This window comes from Patagioenas fasciata, chromosome 8 (genome assembly GCF_037038585.1).
Source record: "Patagioenas fasciata isolate bPatFas1 chromosome 8, bPatFas1.hap1, whole genome shotgun sequence".
Lineage (NCBI taxonomy): Eukaryota > Metazoa > Chordata > Aves > Columbiformes > Columbidae > Patagioenas > Patagioenas fasciata.
Window position 1 is genome coordinate 21103629 of NC_092527.1, and position 25893 is coordinate 21129521.

General features: G+C 39.1%; 1 protein-coding gene across 13 annotated transcripts in view; it reads left to right on the forward strand.

Annotated features, from left to right (window-relative positions):
- Nucleotides 1-25893, forward strand: part of USP54 (ubiquitin specific peptidase 54) — a 102207-nt gene that overhangs the window by 65882 nt on the left and 10432 nt on the right. For 9 of the 13 annotated variants that reach the window (XM_065842928.2, XM_065842931.2, XM_065842930.2 and 6 more), the window contains 12 exons: nt 690-795; nt 4103-4249; nt 5652-5801; nt 7320-7488; nt 10786-10956; nt 15009-15140; nt 15409-15789; nt 17232-17466; nt 18343-18482; nt 19846-20019; nt 22909-23028; nt 24178-24370. In XM_065842928.2, the coding sequence (XP_065699000.1) occupies nt 690-795; nt 4103-4249; nt 5652-5801; nt 7320-7488; nt 10786-10956; nt 15009-15140; nt 15409-15789; nt 17232-17466; nt 18343-18482; nt 19846-20019; nt 22909-23028; nt 24178-24370 (2118 nt within the window). Of the gene's footprint in view, nt 1-689; nt 796-4102; nt 4250-5651; nt 5802-7319; nt 7489-10785; nt 10957-15008; nt 15141-15408; nt 15790-17231; nt 17471-18342; nt 18483-19768; nt 20020-22908; nt 23029-24177; nt 24371-25893 lie in introns of those variants that run through there. The other 4 variants (XM_065842932.2, XM_065842933.2, XM_071811841.1 and 1 more) reach the window with 4 other exon arrangements.

Sequence of the window (25893 nt, forward strand, 5' to 3'; positions counted from 1 at the left end):
ATTGTAAAGCATTCCCCTTTTGGTTGCTACCTGCTGTTCCATCAAGCTGTGCATCAGAATATTATTTATTAGAAAAACAGGAAAATAATTATGTAAATTATATTTAATATCTTATTTGAAATATCTCAGTAAATCTTAAGTCATGCATTATTTTAAAAACACCAGTAGAGTGATATATTTATACACCTCTTAAATCATTTTAAGCTTGAACATGCTTTGAGCACTAGTATTCTTGTGTACTCAATGTCGTCTTTCTTCCAACTTAAACAGTGAAATCAATTGGGTGCTGTACTATTTCTTTGTCTGTAGTTTAATTATTAAGGATGTGCTCCTTTACTAGGTTTGTTACTGAAGGAAGGCATTTTGAAGCAAATATTTCATCTTGAAATCAAGTATTTATCAAAATGCTAAAGCTTGCTGTTAAGATGTAAATTTTAAGCTGAACAATAAAACTGTTACTACTTTAAATTTTATTTGTTTTCTTTATGCAGTATTATCATGGAAGGTGTAGTAACTCACACTTAATGGTGTGGTTTTTCTGTACTACAGCATTAATATAAAAAGAGTTGTGTATTTTGAGGTTCTTAACTTTTCATAAAATTTAAGTGAAACATATATTTACTTAATGTGGGTTTTTGTTTTTATTTTTTTATTAAACTTTTGTTTTCCACACTTTCTCTATACTGAAGCAATCAAGCTATTTGTATGCTGGAGAGACGAGAGAAACCAACCCCAGATATGTTTGGAGAGCTACTACAGAATGCCAGCACTATGGGAGACCTGCGAAACTGTCCAGTTAGTATTCTTAGCTTTCCTTTTTGGGGGGGTACAGTCAGGACAGAAAAGGTTTAATAGACTACACTGATGTCTACCTTTAAATCATGAGCATTTTCAAGGTTTAGCTCATAATAATGATAAAAAGGATAGGTAAGAGAGTTTTCTTTGGGTTTGAATTTGGTACCTCTCAGATTTTCCATGATGGAAGGAAAAAATACTAATGTCTTGTGCTACTTTGACTAGAGACAAGTAGTGAGAACGGGACTAGACATAGTGTTTGTGTGGAGACTGAAAATGAATGTTTCAGAGTTAGAAACCACAAAGAAAAAGGTGGTGAGAGCAAATAATTGGAAATGCTTACATTGCTCCCAGGGAATGGCCAAACAGTCCATTCCTGTTCAAGTCTGCGTTGCTGCTAGAAGTACCTCTTCTGCATCTTCTACCTCTTCAACTTCACTGTGAGTTGGTGAGGCCTCCAACACCAGCGTTACATGAAGCCGCAATCATGCGCTTTCATCCTATGAAGAAAGGTTCTGGGATCTTACCTAAAGAAATGGAAATTACAAAGAATTTGGGGGCTGTATATGTTTGTAGGAGATTGCTGCATGTTGACAGTGGTTTCGATTAGCTAGGCTTTTTAGAACAGTGTTCCCACAGTTCATTCAGGTTCTCTGGTGATTATTTCTGTTGAGGGTAGTATGCTTCACCTGTAATAATAGCGTGAAAAAAAAATTACTCATTTATTGTAAAATCTTTTCAACAGTACCATGCTGTAGCACAGATAGCAGAACTTCCATAGCAGTCAACGTACAAGATCGGTTGTTTTGCCTAGATAAACTTCCATTCAACTGCATCACTACCTTTCAGTTGGAATAAATCAAACTGTTGAAAAACTGCTGTACCTGCATCATACAGCCAAAACCTTGGTCAGAGGGAAGGAGGAAAGGACCACTGCGTCCCACTGCCAGAGAACAGCCTGACAGTGAAGGGCTTAGAGGCTACACAGTGTATTTGCAAGAGCTATGCCAAAGGCAGAATTCATCACAGAAAATTTGAGGGAGTATTGGCTTGTTTTTCTGAGTGAGGTTTGCTGTTCAGAGTGTGGGAGATGTTGCCCAGAAAGGGTAGGCCATAGTTGCTATGAGTGATGAGTAATGTGTTTAACCACTTAAACCGATTACTGCATATGTCCAGTTGGTAGTTGCATGCTTCTACACTTAAAAATGTCCTGTTCTGCTATACAGTAAAGGTCTCACAAAATTCAACTGAATTAAGTGTGTGTTTCATTTGGGTTAAAAAAAATATCATGTAGATATGAAATAATTTATTTTTTTAATCATAAGGGCTCGCTTTCTAAAGCAAGAGTTTGATGTCTTGTTCTACCTTTTAATTTGAGTGTGTCCAGATCCAGGGCTTTAGATAGGTATGCAAGAAGACTTATCATCAGACTTTTTTACATATTGATTAATAGATAGGGCAGGAAACAGCTGTATAGTTGCCTCTTCCTTTAATGCTACTGTTAGATGTCTCACCCGTCCTCAGTGAAGCAATTCATGCTCTAACAGGAATGGTTGGTGTGCTTGTTCCCTGGGGAAGTGTAAGTATTCCCAGTTTACCTCCTGCACTTTCTGCAGCTTATAACTCTGAAACATTCACTGTTAGTCTCCATCGAAACTTTTTTTTTAAATATAGGCAAACAGTGGCTCACTTGAGTAAAAGGAATGAAGGTATTGTATTGTTGTTTAAAAGATTCATACGAGTCTAGCTATTTCATAACCAAAGCATGGGAAATGTAATAGAAAGACATTCTTTGTCAAAGTGTACTGCAATTTAACTGTTAAATAATTGGTTGGATAAAATTGTTTACAAGTACTTACCATCCCTTTCTTTTTATGTTTGGGAAAATTTTCTATTGAGGCTTAGCTACGAGTGGCCTAAAAGTCATGCAGGGGAAGCTTTTTATCAGGTTGCCATATTCTTCCTGTCTTGCAGAAAATGCTGATGTTAGTTAGCAGAAGCAAGGAAGACAATTTGAGAGTAAAATGCATTTGTTGTGAGATAATCCACACAAATGCTTGTACTTTATTTATTGCAAATCTTAATATTACAACCTCATATCTACATTTAAACATCAAAGTCCTCTACCTGTAAAAAAAAAAAATCTGTCTTCATCAGTTTGTTAAGCTCATTTCTTTCCTTTTTTTAAATTTTTCATTTTTCTCTCTCATGGATAATTGGGACTGAAATTCTAGTTAATTTTCTAGATTGCTCTGGGGAAGAAATGCCTTATGATCTCTTCCCTGGTTGTAGTGTCAGGAGTGATTATATCCAGTTGTGAAACTGGCCTTTGTAGAGATGAGAAACTGTTCTCAGTATGAAAACAATTTTTTTCTGGAATCTTGCAGGGGTATTCTTGTGACCTGCTACAGGGGGAAGTGAGTATTGCAAAGGACCTTTGTCATAGTTGTCCCCTCAAAAAACAGTAATGCACTGTTTGCTAAAATTACAGTGACAATCTCTTAATTCAGATGACTTTAAGGATGCTCACAATTCCAATAGGTGATGGATTGGAAAGACCACCAATGAGAAATGTCTTGGCTTTACAAGCAAGCTGATCTCTGAGATGTACACTGGCTGGAGAGTGAGGGGAGACTGGCCAGTTACTGTGCACTGGTAGTTAATTTAAAAACCAAAAAAATTGGAGGCATAAGGGAGACAGGAAATAAGAAATGAAGAACTGCGGTGGGTTAGTGAAGCACTTCTTGTTCTCCCGATCTTCCATCTGCTGCTCTCATACATATATGAATAGTGACCTAACTATTCTGTCTAAGATTAAATGCTTGAGGTACCATGTAGAACACCCACCCAATTTTAACAGCAAGGCAGAACCTTGAAGATTTTTCTGACACCATCATATAAATCATCAGTCTCTGTAAATAACATTTTTTTAAACAGAGGTTCTGATCAAAACAAAGTGGGCTTTCCTCGCAATTCCTAAGAACGTTTTTGGCATCTTTCATGTATGCTTGAGTATTCCTTTTTTGAATAAACCTTCTTTTGCGCTATGCCTTCTAATTATTATCGGTAGTATGAGGAAGAATCAGCAGTGTTCACTTGAAAGCTTGCAGATACCAAATAGTCTTGCTAATGCTCCTTGTCTGTGACGTAAGAAGCTCGTATCTTGACATCAAGCATATTTCTGCTGTGTTTCCATGCTGCCTCTTTGGCAGCTGTGCTTTTGAAACTTGTACTTGTTAGTGCCTTTCCGTAACGTTATAATAAGAGAAGGATTATACTGAATGTTTTCTTTGATTTAAATCCTCAGAGTAACTGTGGGGAAAAGATCCGTATTCGTCGTGTGCTGATGAACTCTCCACAAATCATCACCATTGGCTTGGTTTGGGACTCGGACCACTCTGATCTGGCTGAGGATGTGATTCACAGCCTGGGCACTTGCCTTAAACTGGGAGATGTGAGTTTTTTGTATTTTTGACACTACCTACAAACACAGTCTTTCTCATGGTAGTCTATAGCAGTGGATTGAGAAAAATGAGAAGTCGCCACCTTTACCTTTTTGGTGTCCATAAATAGAGGAATAGGTGGCAGATCCAAAGGATCTGAGCTGTTTCTGAATGCTTCACAAAACCTGCAGAAGTACTAGTGTATTTGCATATTATTGAATTTCTGAAATGACTGAAAATTAAGAATGACTCCAGAAAACAAATCTTGTTTGAATCAACAAATATTTACAAGTGCAAGGAAATTCTGCATCTTTGCTGTTTCTATGAAAATGCATATGTACTCTTTCATTTTGAATAACAGAAGTTCATTTCTATTTCTTTTGAAGACAAAATGTAGTTTGGGATTGCGGGTTTTTAAAATTTCTTGAAATCTTTTCATTGAAGTGTCTGCTTATAACACTTAAGAGTTATTTATAGCTGAGTGGTCTCTGAGAGATGGTGGCTGGCACTGTGTGATTGAGTGACAGATTAAATTAAGCAGTGTTTGGAATCTGGAGGTTTGTCTCCTAGAGGATTTACTTGTTCTACATTAACTGATGCTTTAGAGCTGCATTATTGGTATACCAAATTGTAACTGTGTCTTATTGTAGCACTGAGGTATTACTTTAAAATAATTTAAATAATATATATATAGTTTTTAAAAAATGCATTGGCCAGTGCATAGTGTACCAAAATTCGTGTGAGTTAATGGAAGTATGGTTATGAAACAGCCTGGTTTTTTTTCACAGTAGAACAGTAATACACTAAAATATGAATCCTGTGCATTTTTAAATAAGACATGGTCAAATAGTCACAAACCCTTTTTGGTTTTTTGGGGTTTTTTTTGCATGCCAAGTTCTTTTGACCTACTAATGTCTTCAGTTTATCTTTTATATGGTGGTGTCATAAATTTGTCTTTGCTCAAGTCAGAATAAATGCCAGCTGTTCACTGTCAGAACTGCTTTGTTTCTCCAAAACAAAGAAGAATGAATGTTTTAAACAGTATTTGAGATAATCAGCAAGCATGACACAGAGAATACAAATTTTCATAATAGAAGTACAATTTCAAATTTTGAAAAGGTATTATATTGTTGTTGTAAATTACTTTCTTAAAGTACAGCCACAGTCTCCAAGACTGACTTGATACTTGTGCATCTGGTGAGTTGCTGGGAGTCTGTTCCTGGTCTGTGTCACTGGGTTTGATTAATTTATTAATTACTGAAGTATTTATTGCCTTGTTTTCTCTATCTCAAAGTAAAAATCTGACACCTCTCTTGTAGTACTTTGAGGTCTTCAAACACGAAGCACTATGTAAAATTCTGAGCATTTTACTATTTATTTCTCCTTTCATTTTTCTTACCTCTCTTCCTGTAGCTTTTCTTCAGGGTAACTGATGACAGAGCAAAGCACTCGGAGCTGTATTTGGTGGGAATGATCTGTTACTATGGAAAACACTATTCTACCTTTTTCTTCCAAACTAAAATTCGCAAGTGGATGTACTTTGATGACGCTCATGTCAAAGAGGTGAGAAAACAACATTTAGGAAAAAAAACCAACCCTGTTATTTGTTAGCTACTTGTGTGTAGAACCATACTGTTTTCTACAGACTTTGGTAAATTTTGGCTATTTTTCCACTCAAGTTCCGTAACTCTGTTGCTCCTTTTTCTGAACGAAGTATAGCACTCTCAAACAAGCAAACTAGAAATCTCAGGAACCCTATTCTTAGTTCTGTTCTGTTGGCTGCCAGTCTTGCTTCTATGCTACTGTTTGAACACTTAGCTGTGCGCACAAGCAAACTCTAACATACCTCTCTTTTACTTGCTGGCAAGCGGTATAGCCAATTAGTCCCTGCTTTTTAGGTTCTTTGTTGAAGTATCTAGATACCAGTCTTCATTAGTGGTTGCTGCCAACCACCACTTTTTTCTGCTTCTTCTGTTAGTGGTTGTCTTTTGGTTTTGGTTTTGGGTTTGTTTTTTTTACCCCTTTTCCCCAAGCATGAGGTTCTTAACATTAAAGATACCAGTGCTGGAATCTTGGCACACCATTATTACATCCCATTAGTTTGTGTGGCATTACTTCACACCACTCTCCTGTTATGCCTTTTGGTCATGGGAGCACAAAGATGAGAGAAAAATTTTCTTCTGTACTCATGTCAAACACAGTCTCAAAGGGAAAACTCTAATCCTTGTGTTTGTTCATAGTCATATTTCTCTGCAGCAAAAATTTGCCAAGAATGGGAACCGCAGTGTTTTCATAGAATACTCGTGTATGGAGCAAATTTGTTGGATTACACGTTCGGCATATTAGGTGAAACCTGTATTAGTACATGGGGAAAATGTGAGATTAATAGAGCTAAATGAATTACTGCCTGGCCTATCAAAATGCTTGCAGAGGTTCTGTAACAGCAGAAATATTCACACAAAAATGGTTAGCTTCGACTTGAATTTGCTGTCATGCTGTTGATGTCTTTTACTGTTCATTTTGTCTATGCTGATTAATGGATTAAAAACTTTAGTTACCAAATTCTTTGATTTTATGACTGATACAAAAGTAGAACATTTCAGATGATGGAAAGCTTTTTATGGGGGAAAAAAATCTGAAAGGGAAGGATTATTTTTGTAGCTGCATTTTATTAGGATTTTAATTTGTCTAGCCATAAGATGGTGAATACCTTGATTTTAGTTGGATTGGTTCCAGGGTGTTCCAAGAGCATGTGCCTGACCAGCTGGTGTCACAAGTGGTATCTTTTTTCTCGAATAAGGTGAATCTCAGAAAGAGGAATGGAAATGCCCATTTTAAGACACAGTTTACTTTCAGTTACATGTTAGAGTTCGTATCCCTTTTTAATGTGTCTTCCAACATGTGACCAGCACTCAGAGCTTCCTTGGTGAGTCCCTTTCAATGCTGAATATAGGAATTAAAGAATGTCAGTGGAAAATCAAACTCTGAAAGAAGTACAAGGAAAAAAGAAAACTTCTTACAGAAAATGATGGCAGCAAACATTTCTTGTGCTTTTTCTTTTTGTTGTTGTTATTAATTCAGATTGGTCCAAAATGGAAAGATGTCGTGACAAAGTGCATTAAGGGCCATTATCAGCCTTTGCTGCTGCTGTATGCAGATCCAAGAGGAACTCCAGTGTCAGCGCAAGACTTACCCCCTCAAGTGAATTTACAGCAATATAGCAGGACTTGCTATGATAGTGAAGACTCTGGTAAGCAGGCTGGACTATGTACCTTCAGACTTTCTCCTGTAATGCTGCTTGTGAAAAGTTTTTCTTCTGTTCTGGGTGCTGTTTTGTTAGCAGGCATCCTTGTTGCTTGTCAAAACTGATCTAGAATTCTGACGAGGACTTTCAGGATTTCACCTTTGAACCTCTCTGTCAGTCCAAGATTCTTTTGATTGTTTCCAAAAAGGTTTAAAGAAAGAAACTGGGGTGAGGGGAGGGAAGAGTGGGAGATCTGTTGTGGCATGGACATAGAGAGGAACAATAACTGATGGTTTCAGTCACTGAGTTCATAAGTCCATCAGCCATTTCAACAGGAAGAGAACAAGAGCAGGAGATGCACGAACACATAAAAATTAAAGGAAGCTGCAGAATTAGACTCAGGAGGGAAGTTAGGGGAAAAAAATTTAAGGAAATGTCATAAATGAGTCCTCCGTTAGGATGGTGAAGGGATGTGGGGGAAGGGGAAGAAATACCAATTTATTAAGAATAAAAAAGAGTGACAGAATCAGTGCAGCTTATCTTCAACCTTTGGCTTGTCTTTTACTCAAATAAAGCAGTGCAAGAGATATGAATTGATATGTGAGAGATTGGAGGGGAAGGGATTGGCAAAGGCTTATGACCATGGATATGATAAATTTTCATGGTCCATTTTGCATCAAAAATTACCTACAGCTATAGATATGTGGCACTTAAGATCTTAGAGGCCTTCAACACAGTGCTACTTCCTGAATTCTTTCTATTAATGATAGTCCATTGAATCAGAAAGGTATGTCCAGATAAGGTGCTTCAGAGGTTAGAACTTGGTCTGCTCAAGGTATCAGTAGTGGTCTGAACAGGCTATCTGTTTACTGAAGGTCTGGAGAATTTCAGACATTTAGTCACACCATTGGGGCTTGAGGCCTTATTGAAAGAGGAATGGATAAATTCTGCGAAAGATACATGATTGTAATCCAGATAGGGTGAAAAAAAAAAAACCCTGTGTCTAAGTTTATATTGTAATGGCTCTGCAAAAGATTGTTTCTATTTTTGGATGTTTGCAGAGAATATCCTGAAGTAGAGATGGGTTTAGAAGTTGCCAAGAACAGCAAGGCAAGACTAAAACCAGAAATGCAACCTTTCATCCAGTATTTTAGCCTAATTATTCAACTGTAATTCCAAGAACATTTTACTGTTTTCCTGGCCAATAGCTAACTTTATTCTTCCTGGTCAGTGAATCTGTAGAGAATACATGCTGTCCCCTTATTTATGTGTTGACAGTCTACCAGAAATGAAATAAATCTCCAGCTCCTCTTAAAATAAATGCAAACAAATACACTGGTGAGATGACCTTCACTTCTCACTTGACAAGATGCCTTGCAATTTATAAACCTATTTTCCTGTTCTGAAAAAAAAATGGGAAGTCTGGAGGAATGAGAGGAAGGCCTTCAGTGCCATGTATCAGTTGTGAGCACTTCTACAAGCTTCAGGTCAATATATGCTGTAAATTTGCCTTGCTGTTCTGCTGGTTGATCTCCAGGAAATACGTAGAAACCCTTCTGTTCATCGTCTCTGCAGTATCTACTATTATTGTGTTTTAAGATGACTTCAGGAAGCTGAATACAAATATATCTATATAAAAAGGTGTTTCCTTTCAGATAAAATTCAGAAGGCTATAGTGAGTAACCTGCTCTTTTATTTCAAAAACACTTGATGAATCCTCAGGGCTTGCTCCTGTGCTCTGCAGTGTTCAGCATTGATACCAAGCTCTTGAGAGAATTTGTGAGATGCTGTAGGTTGAAGTGCCAGGAAGAGTCATACCCATACACATTTTCCTGTCAGATAGAAGTGAATAATTTTCTGCCCTAATATACCCTTTTCAGAATGGCCTTTTTGTCTCTCACAGAGTGTGACTACAGCTTCTTTTGGATTCCTCAGTGTTATCAGAAATCCACAGCCCATAATTCAGAAATGAACAGAAATTCCTTATTCTTAAGTTGTTAATCACAGTATTGTACCTGAACTTTAGTCAAGGGAATCTGATAAATGTGTCTGATCACATAAAGATATGATGCTACAAATTATGGAGGAAAGAGTGTTAAAGATGCTGGTATGAACTATTGTGAAGCTGAGTGCAAACAACTCTTCTTAATGTGTTTCACTTTCTATTGAATAAAGACTTCAGTTTAGAAATTGTTTTGTAATACTCAGTTCCATAGCACTGATTCCTGTTGCCTGCATTCACCTTTCTTTCTGCGACTGTCATCTCCATTAACAGCTGTATTCTGTATTTCTTTAGACCAATAAGATTTTTAACCAGTGAGGAGGTGGGGGCAAGTTTCTGACTTCAGAAGTTGTTAGGCATCCCTAGATAGGCCATCAGCTACAGGACTTGCTCTTAGCGAAAACACGAAGTGCCCTCAGGCTGAGTGTTTGTGATTAAGCATAAGAATTATTTTCTTTTTAATTTTCTTTTTCTTCTTTAATTTCTCCACTGAGAAATGAGTATGAAATGAATATCCTGTATATTCAGGAGGGTATACATCACATATATAGAAAAAACAGCAGTCTTCAAACTGTTCAGATTTTTACTGTTATGTACTGAGAGTGGTGGGAGGTCGTTGTCGTTCTCTCCTCTTTTAATATGTTTAATTACTGTACTGAAGTTGACTCATGATGCTTCATTGTTTTCAGTATCCCGCTTGTGCAGGGGATCAGTGCAAGCTTCTTGAGAAGGAGCAGGTTACTTTAGATAATACAGTTTCAGTATAAAGTTTTACTATATAAGCTTTTGATTTATAACAGATGAAATGTATTAATAATTAAAACTTGTGATGTTCTTTTTACCCTATTGATATTTTGTACTTGACTTATTTTTTGACTTGGACTTCCCCTGAAGCAATGTACTTCATATTTTAATTACCTGTGACAGTGTCAAAAAATAATGAAAAATAGCTTCATTGTGGTACTAATGTGTGCTTTCAGTCCAATGGATGTAGTTTTATTTTGTTTATTAAAGGATTTGATAAATTTGGAGTTATCAAAGAGAAAGAAATGAAGGTGTGCAGAAGGAATGGCACTCTCTCCCCATTTCCAAAGGAGAGGACCTTCCCCGTAAACTCTTAAGTCCTTGAATCTGAGTTTGTATGTTTGGTATTCTGTTTTTCTTTTAACTCCTGTGTAGTTTATTCTGTTCCTTTCCTAGTGTGTGCTTGTGGGGTTTTGTTTGTTTGGGTTTTGAGGTTTTTTTAGCCTCTCCTGACTTTTATAATAGCTCCAAAAGATTGACATTACTTCCTTCCTTAGGGAGAGAACCTTCCATCTCGAGTGATACCAGGACAGATTCCTCTACAGACAGCTATGCTTATAAACAGGCACACCATGAGTCTGTGGTCAGTCACTTCTCCTCCGACTCACAGGGGACAGTCATCTACAATGTGGAGAATGATGCAGCTTCACAAAGCAGCAGGGACACAGGTAGAAGATACCATTATATCTGTGTGATCTTTGTCATTAAATATGACGACTGCAGCAGATTCCAGTGAAAAATCTGTACACATACAACCTATAACAGAATATTGAAAAGTGTTTAGTATCCTAAATGGTTTTGGTTTGTAATGAACTGTTGGTGTTCACAAAAAATAAGTCTAATTTAAATGTCTTTTTGGCTTTTGTAGACTTGTAACTCACCAGACAAACACTTACAAACATGTTTTCTGTTATCCAGAATCCGACTTCTTTGTTATGTAATTCTGTAAGTTGGAGTCTGTTGTACAGTGCCATTGTACGGTTTGGGAAGTGTTGTGTCTGCTAATCACTCAGTTACTTCATTTCAGGAGTTGCAGCTGTCTGGGAAGGGTGCTTTCATCACCAGAGTCTCTCATACTTAGGCTCTAAGGACTTTCTATGTAAGTGAGTGTTGGTAGTAGTCACGGCACCAGGGAGGAGCATAAGATGATTTCCTGCCTGTGCCATGGAAGTAAGCTGAGAATCTTCAATGAGAGGACAATCTGTATATATGTTCCTTTGAGCAGCTGAACAGTCTGCCTGCACGCTCTTTAGTTGAAAAGAGGTTAACTGGAAGACTGAAGGCTTAGCTCTCCTCTATTATTCATGCCCAGTGACCCTAGTCAGCCTGTTTCTGCATACAGTACTAACTTGTGACATCACCTCTGAAAAAGTAGTGCATGAGCTAAGGTCAGACTTCTCCAACTTCAAAAATATGGTCTGCTAAGTCTGAAACGTTACTTTATTGTGCCTTAAATAGACTTTCCAAGAAGACATAACAGTTGAATTAGCAACTGTTTATTGCACCAGTGTCAACTACTATCACACCACTTTGTCCTTTTAGCTGCAAAATAGTTGCTCTCTTGTATTGTGACGATATATGTGTATTTGGTTCATTTGAAGCAATCTCTGCTACAAATATTTTTCACATCAAAACCCAGAAAAAAATGTTTCAAGTTTGTTTTCTTTAGCACTCTTTGATTCTTCATCAGAGATCCAAGTAACTGTAATACATGGTTTTAGATAGCCTGACAGTACTTTTAATGTTTTAGCAAATACTGTAGGTTCCAGTCATAGTCCTAGGTAGAATGTGAGAAAGGAGGGAAATTTGGAGCAAAATCTGAATGATAAGGAAACAATTTATGTTGATCTTCACAGTATGAAGAAGAGGAAATTGAAAATGCTAGTGGAATATTGTTTATATAGTCTGCAAAAGTGGCACAGAGTTTATTTGATTATGTTTCTCCCTGCAAAACTTATGGTGCAGAAGTCAGCAGAAAAGGGAGGGTAGGGGGATGGTTGCAAACATGTAAGCGTGAAGCTCGGTATGTAACCTTTTGTTCTATCCATTTTAGTGACTTTTTCCTTTTCTTTTTCTTTCTTCTCCTACTGATTCTATCCTATGTTTTTTCCTCCAGCTTAGCCCACCTCATCACCTGAATTCAGTTGTCCTCATTTTTCCTGACTCAGGCTTAGCTGTGCTCAGTCTGTCCCCTTAGCTAGCCACCTGTCCGGGCATTTCCCCTTTTATTTTTACCTACCTGATACCTTTCCAAAATAGTCAGTCTGCCAACCCACACAACTGCTCAATCATCAAATGCTGATGCGTGGGGCTATTAAGAAGCCATCCACATTGACCTGTCAACTGAATCCTTCTGGGCAAGAGCAGGATTCGTCATTTAATGGTCATTTACCCACTACTCCAGCCCAGAAAATTATGGACCCTATCTCACATCGTCCTCCGGGGAAGGACCACCATTGGGTCGTATGACCTCAGGCACCCGGGTACTTCAGAATGGGGCCATGAAGAGTGGCTGCATAAGCCCTCTCTTGTTCCTACCAACCTGTACTGCTGAGAAAAATGTGCGTATTCTGGCGCCCTGTTCATGCAACGGAGATTTTAGTGGGAGGGAGTAGGGGCTGTTCTGTCTTAATCTGTTTTATTTCATTCTCTTCTCTAACATATCCTTAGATATGCACACAATCCCTGCAAAACCAGTCTTTTCCTTTAAATATAACTGTTTGCTTATGAAGCCATCCCACCTCTGGAGAATGAGGTATTTAAAAGGATACATTCAGCAAAGCACACCTTTTAAGCATATGATCAGACACTCAGAAGTTCTGGCTTGTTATTTTAGTGAATAAAAAAAAAGTGTAAGGTGTTAGCTAATATTCTTGGGATTGTAATTCCTACATTCATATATTACAGTGGATTTAGTCTTTGCTCCAGAGAATCCAGGTAAAGACAACAAAGCTTGTGTCCCGCAAACTGTTGATTCTTGGCATCTTCTCTATGGCTATTAGATGTCCAGTGAAAATAGGACAAAATTTGCAGTTCATTAAATGAAAATATTTATGCAAAGTTAGCAGCATTCCTTCTACAAGGCTAAGTTGGACTCTAATACAGACCATAAGGTAGCTCCAGCAGCACTAAATATCTTAAAATAGTTTCTGTTACGGTACCTGAACGATGCTGACTAAGTGCTTCTATCAGGTTGAAGGAACTTTAGGGGGCAAATGTTTAACTAGAGAAGTTGTGCACTTTGAAATGAAGCATAAGCCTCTTCTATCTTGAGGGAAGCCACTACAATGTGTAAGATAATACTGTTCTTTCAGTCACTAAAAGGTGTGTGACAGTCCATGCTGTGAAGGGAAAAAAGAAAAAATGTCCCAAAGCACTGACTCACGCTCAGTTGCCTAAATGCTGCACTTCTTCTATCTTCACTGCTGAGATTTCTTTTACTTCCGTAATTTCTTTTATTTTATATAAACTGCTTGTTTGTAGAGGATTTGGCTACAAAAATCACCCTCTAGTTTGCAAATACATAGAAATGTGAGTCCTGTAGCTTGCTTTTTGTTGTTTGGTTTCCTTCCCACTCATTTATTGTAGTATCTTTGTAGCAGTTGTAGTTGAAGCAAATTATTTTTTCAACTGTTGAAGGTACAGTTTTATGTGTGAAGTCTCTTTTAAATGTTGTTGATTTTTATGTTAATTTCTAGAGAAGGGGGAAGGCTTAGAACAGCTGGCTGTGTACTCTGGAGGCTGTTAATCCACTATTGGGTAGTAGGGATTTTCCTTTTCTATCATCCTACGCAAGGTGAAAGTTGGTGATAAAAAGGCTAGAGAAAAGTCTTTGTAGCTTATTCATAAATTCCCTTCTCATCCTGCATCTCTGCTTGGGACTACTCACGTGAGTAAAGCCATGCGTGTGTTTGTGTTTGCAGGTTTAGGACTGTGAATGTGTGAGAACTGTAAAATTAAGAAAAAGCAATACAGAAAAGTTAGGGCGTCAAGTGCTCTTAATTCATTTTCTATGTGAGGAAATGGGAAATAAATTGAGTGCAAGAGAAAATATTAGTGCTTGGACACATGAGCTGTAGTAAGGGAACATTGTCCTGTGTCAGCTGATCCATGTTGATGGTTTGTGTGTATGCTTTTAGCTTGTAGCAGATGTGAATTAGCTGGCTTAGCCCTTGAGAGCCAACTGAGGCTTTTTCACTGCAGACGAAGCTAACTCAGATTATTAAGTATTTGCTACAGGCAAAGAGAGTGCAGATGGATAGTGCAGAGCAGCTGATGATGTGCAGTAATTTATTATTACATGGTAACTTGTTCATGTGTTTGAGTCTTCATTCGACAGAGTAATGTCAAGCAAGCTGTCCTCGGGAATTCTGTGTTCATGACCGTTAAAACTGAAAAAGTATTCAGACAGCAGGGAAGTGATATCCTTAGACTATTAGAAGACAAGGCAAAGTCAACCTTTTCCTCTCCCTGTGGATGAACTCTCCTTAACCAGAGTCTGTGGAGGGGCTGTATTGCTCTTTTATGATCTTAAAAACAGAACACCCTCCCCAAGAAAACAGAACGAAAACTTTTGGATACAAAAATTCACCCAAACCTGCCAGTTAGCCTTGGAGTGTCTGCAGCTCCTAAGGAGCAGGAGAGCCCTGCTACTCTTAGCACACAGAACACTTGGTCCAAAGGCTCTTGTCATCTCCGCTGTGTTCTTCTGTCCTTCCAGGGCACTTGACTGACAGTGAGTGCAATCAGAGGCATGTTTCCAAAAAGGGCTCGCTGGCAGACCGCAAGAGGAGTTCTAGCCGGTCTCGGCGAAAAGGAGATGAGGCTCAGTCATCAGGATACCATAGTGAAGGCAAGATATGTTACTTTATTTCAAATATCAATATCTCTTTCTGCATGTCTTTGAGATCCTTAGTCTGTACATGCATTTCCCTCCTTGTTTCTTACATCTTTGTCTGCATTTTGCCTGTCTTTGCTTTTTGAGGTGTGGTGGTTGGGGTTTTTAAAATTTTGTTGAGGGGTTTTTGTTTTGTTTTTTACTTTTCAAAGATGCTGCAAACAGGGCTGCTAGTTTAATCTGAAGTTATTCTTGTGGTTTTTGCTGTCTCTGTAAACTGCAGGAGAAACCTTGAAGGAGAAACAAGCCCCCAGAACTGCCCCCAAACCATCCAGCAGCACCAGCAGGCTGAGGGAATTTAAAGAGACAGTGAGCAATATGATCCACAGCAGACCGCAGCAGATTTCTCAAGCCATCCAGAATTCCCCTCACGGAGGAAGTAGTGTGGATCAGGCAGGAACACGACCCTCAAAAAGTGGATCTGCACACTCTCGAGATTGGGAAGTGGAGAGTACCAGTAGTGAGTCTAAATCCAGTTCGTCCAGCAGGTACCGGCCAACCTGGAGACCCAAAAGAGAGTCTCTGAATATAGACAGCATCTTCAGTAAAGACAAGAGGAAACATTGTGGCTACATGCAGCTTAGCCCCTTCTCTGAAGAGGCAGGTAAGAGTTTCAGCATGTGTGGAATAATCCTCCACTGTCCAGTTTTGCTTAAGTAGGAAACGGAAATTTTGAACGTGGCTTTTAGGTCAGTTTTAAGTCATGTTCATGAAGTCTGGTTTCTGTGTGGGTATTCATGTTGCATGTGTGGTACTCTGTTTACTTTCTGTGTGCAAAATTTCACATGTAAGGAAATAAGAAGGGAAACATTACCATTTGCATTGCTTAAACAGGCATAGGGCTAGACTGCTAAGTATCTGGAATTTCATCCCTCGGAATGACCTTTTGTATTGGTCTGTGTTTTTTCTCTGGCTTGTCATGGTGTTTTTGCATGATGGTTCAGACAATGGTGCAGTGAGTACCTCATGTATCAGTGCTGAGTTATTCTTGTGAGGATAAGAGCCTGGCAGCCAGTGACGATTTATCTGGGACCATTTTACACCATAGCAGCTATGCAATGCATATGTAGAGACTTTGTCCTCAGCTTTGCTGGTTTTGAAGGTAATAAAATCTGTTGTGAAATGACAAATCTTTTATCGCCTCTACCACAGCTCCCTGCTTCCATCTCCCAGTCTGCAAATGAACATAACAGTTATTTTGCTCCCTGTCAAGGGGAGCGTAATACTGAAACTGTATAAATTGTGCAGAGAGCAGATGTTTACCAGGTCCTGGCTTTTATGCTGTTACACTAATCGAGCTGCTGTGCTCCCCCGTCAGGGTGTGGATGAGAGAGAAGAGGTTCGTGTGACTGGCAGTAGAGTTGTGGTTAGTAAAGGTGCTAGTCAGATAACACTGACTAGAAGGAGCTAAAGGTTGAAACTAACTGGGAAGCATAAAGAAATGTACATAGGGAAAATGAAGGGAGAAGAGAACACAGCTCCAGAGAAGGAAGCAAGGAGAGCAAACAAGAGGTGAGTGGGAAGACACAGTGAAAGCAGTAGAGAAGAATTAAAAGAAAAGAAGAAAATTTCTTCCTGTCCTCTATGAACTAATGTTACAGAAGACTCATCAAATCATAAATGGCAAAATAAACAATTTAAATAGTGCTGTATCTGAAGTAGAGTTGACAATGTGCAATAACAAATATAAACTGGAAATACAGTTGGGTATACTGTAAAATGATCTTATACAAATACAAATTGTTATGGTGAGGAAGGGATTTTCTTTCCAGAGTTGATTGTTACCTAGGGAGAAATATGGTAAGTTATACAAAAGGGGAGAGATTAAAAAAAAAAAAAACAAACTTTGAATAAGCTATTGCTTAATATTACTAGGAATGCTCTAAAAGTATTGGGTTTTTTTTCTGCTTAATGTTGCCAGTTTTACGCTAAATTAAAGGCAGCACTTCTGTTTTGAGCATGATTGAGACGCTAACATATCTATGGATGTTTTCCTAGTATTGAAGCTTGGATCTTCTACCAAGCTATATTCTTTTGTCTTGACAGGTAAAGAGCTTATTGAGAATGAGGTGAAGGAACACACTGTTCAGGAAACAAGATCAAGCCAGTCGAATGTTAGATACAAGCGTGGTGTGCTGGGCCGGAGCACCCAGCATCATATGGTGGATCAGCATCCTCATCTGATTCAGAGGATGGAGTCTGGCTATGAAAGCAGTGAACGCAACAGCAACAGCCCGGTCAGCCTGGACATGCCCTTGTCTGAGAGCTCAAGCACCCACAGGTAGATTTTGACGAAGTTCATTTTTGAAGTTATTGAAGTCTTGATTTCTTTTTTGTAGTTACATAATGGTGTAGAATTTTTTTTTGTTTGTTTTTTTGTTTGTTTGTTTTTCTATGAAATGCAAAATGGTGCTCCTAGCTTGTAGTACAGATTTACTGGGGCAGGGGAGAAATAGAAGGGAAAGAGGAACCTTGATTTTGATTCCTTTTCTTGTCGGTATACTGGTAGCTCACTGCTAGCGAGAAGGAAAATAAATGGGGTTCGGTTGAAGGAGAAATGTTGACTAAAATGATGCATTTGGAATAGTTGTACCCTTAGTCTGCGTTTTAAAAGCTGAACTGAAATATCAAACTTTGTGCTTGTCTTTGAACAGCTCACAGACCATTTTGTTTCAGTTAAAACATTGCTTGATAGAAGTTCGGTACAAAATGAGAAATCAATAGTCTTGTGTAGAAATCTTTGTAATTTTCAGTGAGAGTTCATTGAAGTCTTGCATGATACTTGCAATATTTATGCACAAAAGTAAATAGGCAGCACAATGCGTTTCTCTCATTGGCTTAGGAAGATTCAGGCAATCACAAAGTGTTCATGGCCACAATAGTAGATTTTCACATGTAAGATTCTGTTGAGAACAGTTATCAGACCATGGTTATAATATGCATTGCATACTCTCATGGAGGAGATTAGAATTATTGTCCTCCCCTTGTTAACATTCTCTTCCCCTGTTACTCACAGTATTTTCTTACAGTAGACTTTTTTTTTTAAATAAAATGCAAGTAAAAATTTATGTGATGATGATAAAAAAAAAAAAGGTAGGTATGGTTTATCCTGGAGAGGCTGATAAAATGGTAAACAGTAATTACTCTCTTCTTGGAGGGATGTTCATATGAAGCGAACAGGTGGATTGGTTCCTGCCTGGCGTAACATCCCAAAGTCTCACAGCAGCAGCATCTTGGAAGTGGAGTCCATGTCATCAGCTGGGAGCTGGGCAAACAGCCCACACGCTGCTGGAAATGGTAAGATACATTCCTTCGGTAGCAGTGGGTTTGCAAGGTAAATGGTATTGGAGTTGTTCTTTACTTTCTGGATGTTCATCTTCACAGTGAAATTATGAGGAAAGGAAAAAGAAACATTCAGGAACATAACACAGTTTTACAAGATATAACTTACAGCTGGGATCTCAAATTCATTTTCACCGTGGGCCTCGTCAGCCTCGCAGTTGCCTTCAAAGGGCAGAATGTAATTTTGGGACTGTATAAATGTGAGAGTAGATGGGAGCACAGCAGCTCAATTAGTGTAAGAGTAGTTACACTTATACAGTCCTAAAATTACATTTGACCCTTTGAAGGCAACTGCGAGGCTGACCAGGCCCCCGGTGAAAATGAGTTTGATACCCATGACTGACAAGATTTACCAAAGGGATTTGCAAAAAACTGTGATGAATATTCCTTTGATAATGTTGCTCCAGCATCTTTTTTGAATATTGACTTCACTGATTCAGTAAGCTATTTTTAATATTCTTTCCCATAACTCAGTATTCTGCCATCAGTGGGAAATACTTTCCTGAGCATAACTCATAATAACTTAGTAGGATTGACAAGTCCTGAAAAGAAACTCATAATACTATACAAAGTTCAGGATTCTCAGAAATTAGAATGGATATTTAGAAGATGTTTGGGCTTAGGTTGAGCTTTTCTGCAGATATGCATTCTGATTATTATCATTCTGAGCAAATACTCTATTACAGAGAGTGTCTGGGAGAGGGAGGAGGGAAGACAGGTTTTGAACACAGGTCACAGTTAAAGTGAGAATGACAACTGATTGATTTCTGCTGTGTTGACCAGGATATTAATATGCTTTTTTTTCCTTCCATTTTCATGTGCTTATGCAGTTAGATCAAAAGAATCTCAGTTGGAATCCATTTTACTTACTGAAGCTATTGATCTGGCTAATTTGACACAGCATTATTTACAAATTATAAGCACAGTAAGAAGATGGAAGATTTCAGCATCAACTTAGGGTTTTCTCTTCCAATTATTCTCTCTGTTCCTTTTGCTGTTTCTTGGTTCAGTGAATCCAGGAATGGGCTGTGCTGCAGGGGAGCTTGAAGCAATACTGCAGTATTTCTGCCAGTCACTGACACAGAGAAAAGAATTTGAAACCAAATAGCTTGGGCAGGATTCTAAAATAAAAATTTAACAAAACAAAATTTGTGATCTGAAATTCTATGATCTTTGCTTGGTTAGTCTGTTATTTTCTAATGTTAATTGTATTCTCCATTAATATTTCTTTGTCTTTTAAGGAATGCTTTAAGAGAACTTATTGGGAAAAAAAAAAAAAAGTGGACTTTTTTGTTGTTGTGTGGCTGTTTTTTGCAAGGTGGAGAGATGTTTGTCCCTTTAAAGAGTGAACTGGATGAATTGCAAGAGGAGGTGGCAAGGAGAGCGCGTGAACAAGAACTACGCAGGAAAAGAGAAAAGGAAATGGAGGCAGCAATGGGCTTTAATCCTCGTCCCAGCAGGTTCATGGATCTAGATGAACTGCAGAATCAGGGTAACCTTTTGAATGCAGTATGTTTATCAAAACTGTAGTTCTTTGAACCTTCAAACTTAATTTCCTATTGTAAGTCTGTTTCTCTCTTCCCCATCCATTATGATTTTAAACCTTCACTTAGTGAAAGACCATCAATTTCAAACCTATAGGATGCAAAAAAACTGGTATTTTGACCAAATTCCCTCTTAAATGAGATATATTTGCACCTTTCTTGTTTTTTGTGGTGATATGCACGATTAAGAGTATTGATGTGTAGGTTTAGCTATAAGGCTTCAACCAACATCTTGGGAGTGAGCAGGGCTGGTTGTACCTTTCAGACATCTCAGGTCCACCTGCAGCATAGCTTGTCCATTGTGGCCATTGTTTTGTTTCTGGTAGCATCGCTGCCCTAAGCAATTCTGCTTGTTCCTGCCTTTGGACTGGCCACTCTTTCTCCCTGCCCAGCTGTGCAGCCACAAAACGGGGCTGGGAACGAGTAGTGTGGCAGGCTTAAGCTGGATCTAACATTGAAAATCAGAGCTGGATTCAGCTTACATGCCTTTTTTAAGGAAAAAGATTTGGGGAAAAAAAATATAAAAGCCAAATACTAAGTTTGATTGTCTTTTTCATGACTCATGTTTCTGGCAGGGCTCGACAACTGAAAAGGTTTAAGTGGAAGGATGAGGCTGCAGCAGAGGGAGCTTGGTGACAGGATTCACATGTAGTGCCTTTGTTTTAGCCTTCAATCTCCATTGCCAGTGAGGGCAGTCAGTGGGAAGGTGGAATGAAGTGCACTGACCTAGTTGAGAGCAAAGCCTGAAGCTGGTGAAGCATTTAACTGGGTGGGTTGGCAGAGCCAAGGAAGGTGTAGTTGAGCACCTGTGGTCTGATCCCACACATGCGGACCTGGGGCAAGCCCCCTGTGGCCTCCTGTGTTGCTGGGCCTCCTGTCTTGCTCGCTGAGCCCTGCTGTGGATAGGAGCTGAGGGGCTGGTTTGGTGCTCCAGGCTGGGGGCAGTGCCAGCTTTGGGCACAGTCACTGCTCTGCAGCCCTGCCAGCTGCTCCACCGCCAGAATGTCGCTGTGCCAGTGCCACTGAAAAATATCATCTCTGTGAGAATTATCAGACTGTGGGAATGTTTTTATAATTTTTGCTGACCATCAGCAAGCCGCTTAGTTATCCTTTACGATCCTGCCATGGCCTGCCAGTAACCAGATGAAAAATTCCGATGTGCCAGGGCAGATGGCTATCTTTTTATTAGTGTTGCTTTTGTAGCATAAATGCTTATGATGTAAAAATTGGAGAGTAAGCCTCTGTCATCGAGCATAAGGATGTTGTCTTCTTCACTTCTCCTGCCCCAAAGAAAACAGAATATTCTCCAAGATCTAACTCCTCTTTGATCTGTATTTGTATTAGTTGGTAGAAGCAAAAATTGCTTAGCTTTTGCTTGTTTAAAAGAAAGTAAACTAGATTAATGCCTAATCAAAACAGACTTGAGTAGAATTTTTGAGAAGTTTAGAGATGTGGGAAAATTTTTGTTTATTCCATTCAAGCTTTTTCCCACCCCAGTCAGAGATGCAATAGCGTAACATTCACAGACTGCTTGGCTGCCCAGAAGGCTTCCTTGCACATAGAACTCCAGAACGCTTGTGACTCATTTCCCTCAAGTAAACTGCTAAATTAATGCAAAGAAAGCTAACTTTAGTATACTGACCTTGATTGCAAGCCTCAGTAGCCTTGATTTTGAAACTGAATGTGCTGCTTGATTAACTCGCTGCTCTAACAACTTTCACTTCTCTCCACAGTACTTTATTTTCATGTGAGTTCTTTGGGGTTTATGATATAAGTGAGTTTGTGTTTGCATCTGTGCATGACTGTGTTGGGGAGCAGGCTAGGCCATAGCAAATGTTTTGTAAGTCGAGAAAACATTATTTGTTGTTGGCTGATAATCATGCTCTTTACCACAATGACAGAGACGTTTCATTTAAAAAAGCCCCACCCGTCAACAAAACAAAAAGTCAAGTTTTATTTTCTGTTTTCCCCTCCCTCATTCAAATGTGTACATTTTAGTGCATTACTTGCGCGATACCGGACAGGTGACACCAGGTTGCTTGAGCATTTCCTCCTCTCAGAACTGGATGTTCTGATGCCAGGACACAATGTTTCATCTTTCTCTTTTGTGTCCAAGGATGATGTATCCTTCTCTTTTCCAACATTGTTGTCTAAATTGTTGCAAAAAGAATTCTTGACAATTGTCCCTTTCTTCTCTACCTGCTATACCTGTGCTTTTCCCCCTAGAAGACTGATGAATTTTCATATTCCATGTCTCTTTCAGCAGTTGAGTGTATGCACTGAACACATTTGTAGAAGTATTTTGTGCAGGGATTTACACTCGCACTGAAGTCTGAGTTTTGTTCGCCAGATGTCTTAGTTGTTTCAGTTTGTTTCGATTTTGTATGGAAGTAATTTGACATCTGAAGAAGAGACAGATGATTTTTGGCAGGGGACTTAAGATAAAGTACAAAGCAAGCTCTGACTTGCTGTATTTATTTTACTGATATATTGTCGTTTAGATTTAACTCTAAACTTAGATTAATTCCTACCTGGCAGAAGTAATCTGAATTCTGTATTATGTCTGTACCATCTTTTGTACTGATTTAGACTGTTGAAAATAATATTACCCAGTACAGTTCTCTCAAGTAAATTGAGGAACACATGGTTTTACTGTACAGGTGTCAAGCATATCAAGGTGTACTTCTGCTTAGGGAAGGTTAGGTGGTGCGGTCTGGGATACGTACAGCCTCTGTGAGACTCCACATGTGGAAGAATTTGGCAGTCATGAATGGGAGAAGGGTAAATGAGGGTTCTGCAATTAATGAAACCAAAATGAAGGGTGCTGCCCATTGCAGGGAGGAGTGATGGCTTTGAGAAGTCGATGCAGGAGGCAGACTCAATCTTTGAAGAGTCGCTGAATCAGGAGCAGAAGGGGGATTGTGCTGCAGCTTTGGCTCTCTGTAACGAAGCTATATGTAAGTAACTTTAACCGCCTGAGCTATCGCGCTTTTGACACTTTACTAATATCATAGAAAAAAATCTGAAACATTGAGTCATGTTAAATTGTCAGGTAGTAATATGGGGATCCAGCTGGTCTTTAGGAATGTGCAGGGAGACAGAATCTTTCCTTTTTCAGGCATTCCCTTTTGCAGATTTTAGTTCTATCCCTCTTCATCTCTTTTTTTCATGTTTGCATCCATTTTCGTTGTTCTCTCCAGGGCTGTGGCAGTAACAGCACACGGGTGCTGGTGTGCCCTTTTTGGTGCTAAATGGTGCATTTCAGTAAGCACCCATAGGTAACTCCCTCTGCCACTCAGTCCTCAGTTAACAGTTTTTCCCAGTCTTCAGGCCACATTACAAAGGGCATTAAGCTCCCCTGTTCCTCATGGAGGGTGTAGCATAGGAAGAAAGCAGTAGCCCACTCTTGAGCCCTCTGGATTAACAGAAATGAGCTGTGCTGTACCTGACTTTCATGAAGAAAAAAGCATTAGAACGCTGAAGTGCTTTAAATGCATTGTGACCTTTGAGAATGTGCTATGTGATTTCATTTTATTTTCGGTCTTTTTCCATTATGACTGGCTGGCTGTCTCACCCCATGCTCCTCTCTGTCTGTATAGAATGGCTGCAGACAGACTGGGTAGCTCCTGTGCATTTGCATTTAGAAATTGGCTCTTATGGACTGCAGAAGAAGGGGCGCAGCAAACAGCTGCTGTGATAGCTCTCTCAGCTTCCATTCCAGCAAGGATTATGTTGAATCTCAAATCCCAGCTGGGTATTCCTGCACATAAAGGGAGTCCCAGGTATGGAGGATGCAGGAGGGTAGATGACTGAATGAAGCGTCAATTTGGTAGGGTTGGAAAGAGCCTGTGTGGAGGAGATGAGAAGTTGGGCTAAAACATGGATAACTTTTATTTTTTTACTTTATTTTGGTTTAGTTTCGATTAATGTGTTTGAACACCTGGCTAAGCTGAATGTGCATTAACGGAAACAACAGCATCCTCGTGAACTCTTTTGTGGCAGTATTTGCATGGTCCATGTTTTATGTTTTTGCTGCATCTTTTTTCTTTTTCAATTTTATTCCTTTTTTCTGTTTGTTTTCTGCTATGTTTTCTTTTGCATTTTAGCTAAACTAAGACTTGCCATGCATGATGCCAGCGCTAGCACTCACAGCAGAGCCCTAGTCGATAAGAAGCTGCAAATCAGTATCCGAAAAGCCCGGAGCCTCCAGGATCGCATGCAGCACCAACAGCCATCGCAGCCGCTGCCGCCGCCAACCTGCCACCCACCACAGGGCGGCGCCATGGCCCAGTCTACAAGGTAGTCCAAGTATATTGCCTAGACCCAGCTCTGAGCTGCATCTGTGAGCTGTGCAGTCTGGAAAGAAATAGCAAACTATATATATTCCCCTGGACAGTCCAAATCCTACAGTGTTACTCCCTATTCCTTTTTTCTTTAGGCTAAATCCTTTTATGAGATGGTCAACTACCCCCATTTTTTTTTTCTTCTCCCAGTCTTTACAGCTGAGTTCAACGTGCATGTGTTCAAAATGTGGTCTGTGACAAAGAATTGTAGCAGTCAGTGCTTGACAGCATCAATATTTTATACACCAAGGGGAAGAATATGATAAACAATAACCTGGCTAAAAAGGGCGGGGTGGTGGTGTTGAATGAAATGTGCAACTATTAAAAATCAAGAGCGGTTTCAAGACTCAGTAAAAGAGAATACTACAGTAAAAATCTTGTTATAATTGCTTTTATTTTGGGAAAAGCAACCAGCGTGTTTTAGAGCTCTATAGCTAGAAAAGTGTCAGGTTCACTGATCTGATCTTTCTAGTCCACTTCTCTAGTGGTGCACTGGTACAACTCTCAGATCCAGATCCTGTCACCTTGACTTCTCTCCCTGATGCTGTATCATTCTTCATTTTCTTTCTGTGCTTCCCAGCATCCTGTAGCCTGGCATAGCAGCCTCTTCAGCATCTCTTCATGATTCTTTCTTCCATACTGACTTTGACTGTAGTATAATTAACTCCGCTGTAACCGATCCTTTCTTCCTACCCTTTTCAGCATGCAGCTTAATCCTTTCTTCCCATGCCATTCCCTCCTAGCACTGGACCATCCCTATCCAGTTTCTAGGCTGTTTCTTGAACTGTTACTTCCCTCTCACATTTCTTACATGTTGTATTATCAGAAGCTTAGATGAAATATGAGATGAGAATCCTTTTTCCTTTTCTTAAAATGCCACATCCAGCTGTATACTAAAACTCAGTTAATTTGCATACCTGCCAGGCTATAGCTCATAATGTTCTTTTTTTTGCTGCAGTAGCTGAATTATATGTAATGAGAGCTGATCTTTTTGTCAATCAGGGGTCCATTATATCCTCTTTTACAGAAGAAATGTAGAGCCCCAATTATGCATTTTGGCAGATTCTAAGAAAATGAAAGAAAAGAACTTTCTAAACTAATTTTGTTTAATGCTGGACTTGCTCACTGCTGCTCTTTGAAAAGAACATTACTTTGGCAAAAAGTTATATACAACCAAATGTTAATATTACAGCCGATGGAAAAAAAAAAAATATTTATAGCCAGAGTTCCATACCCTTGCTTTGATACAAATAACATTGTTGGCAGTACAAAAGTTTGCAGTTGCTCACAGACAAGTTCATTCTGCTACACATACCCACTAGGTCTTCACGATAACTTTCCTTCTATGCATCTCAAGGAGGAAACAAAGCAATGATGTTATAGTTTCCTTAAGTTCTCTGTTGGAGCTGTTTGTGGCCTGTCATTTTCTCACAGGCACATGGGCTTGCTGCTGGTTTTCCTGTCTGCACATTAAAATGC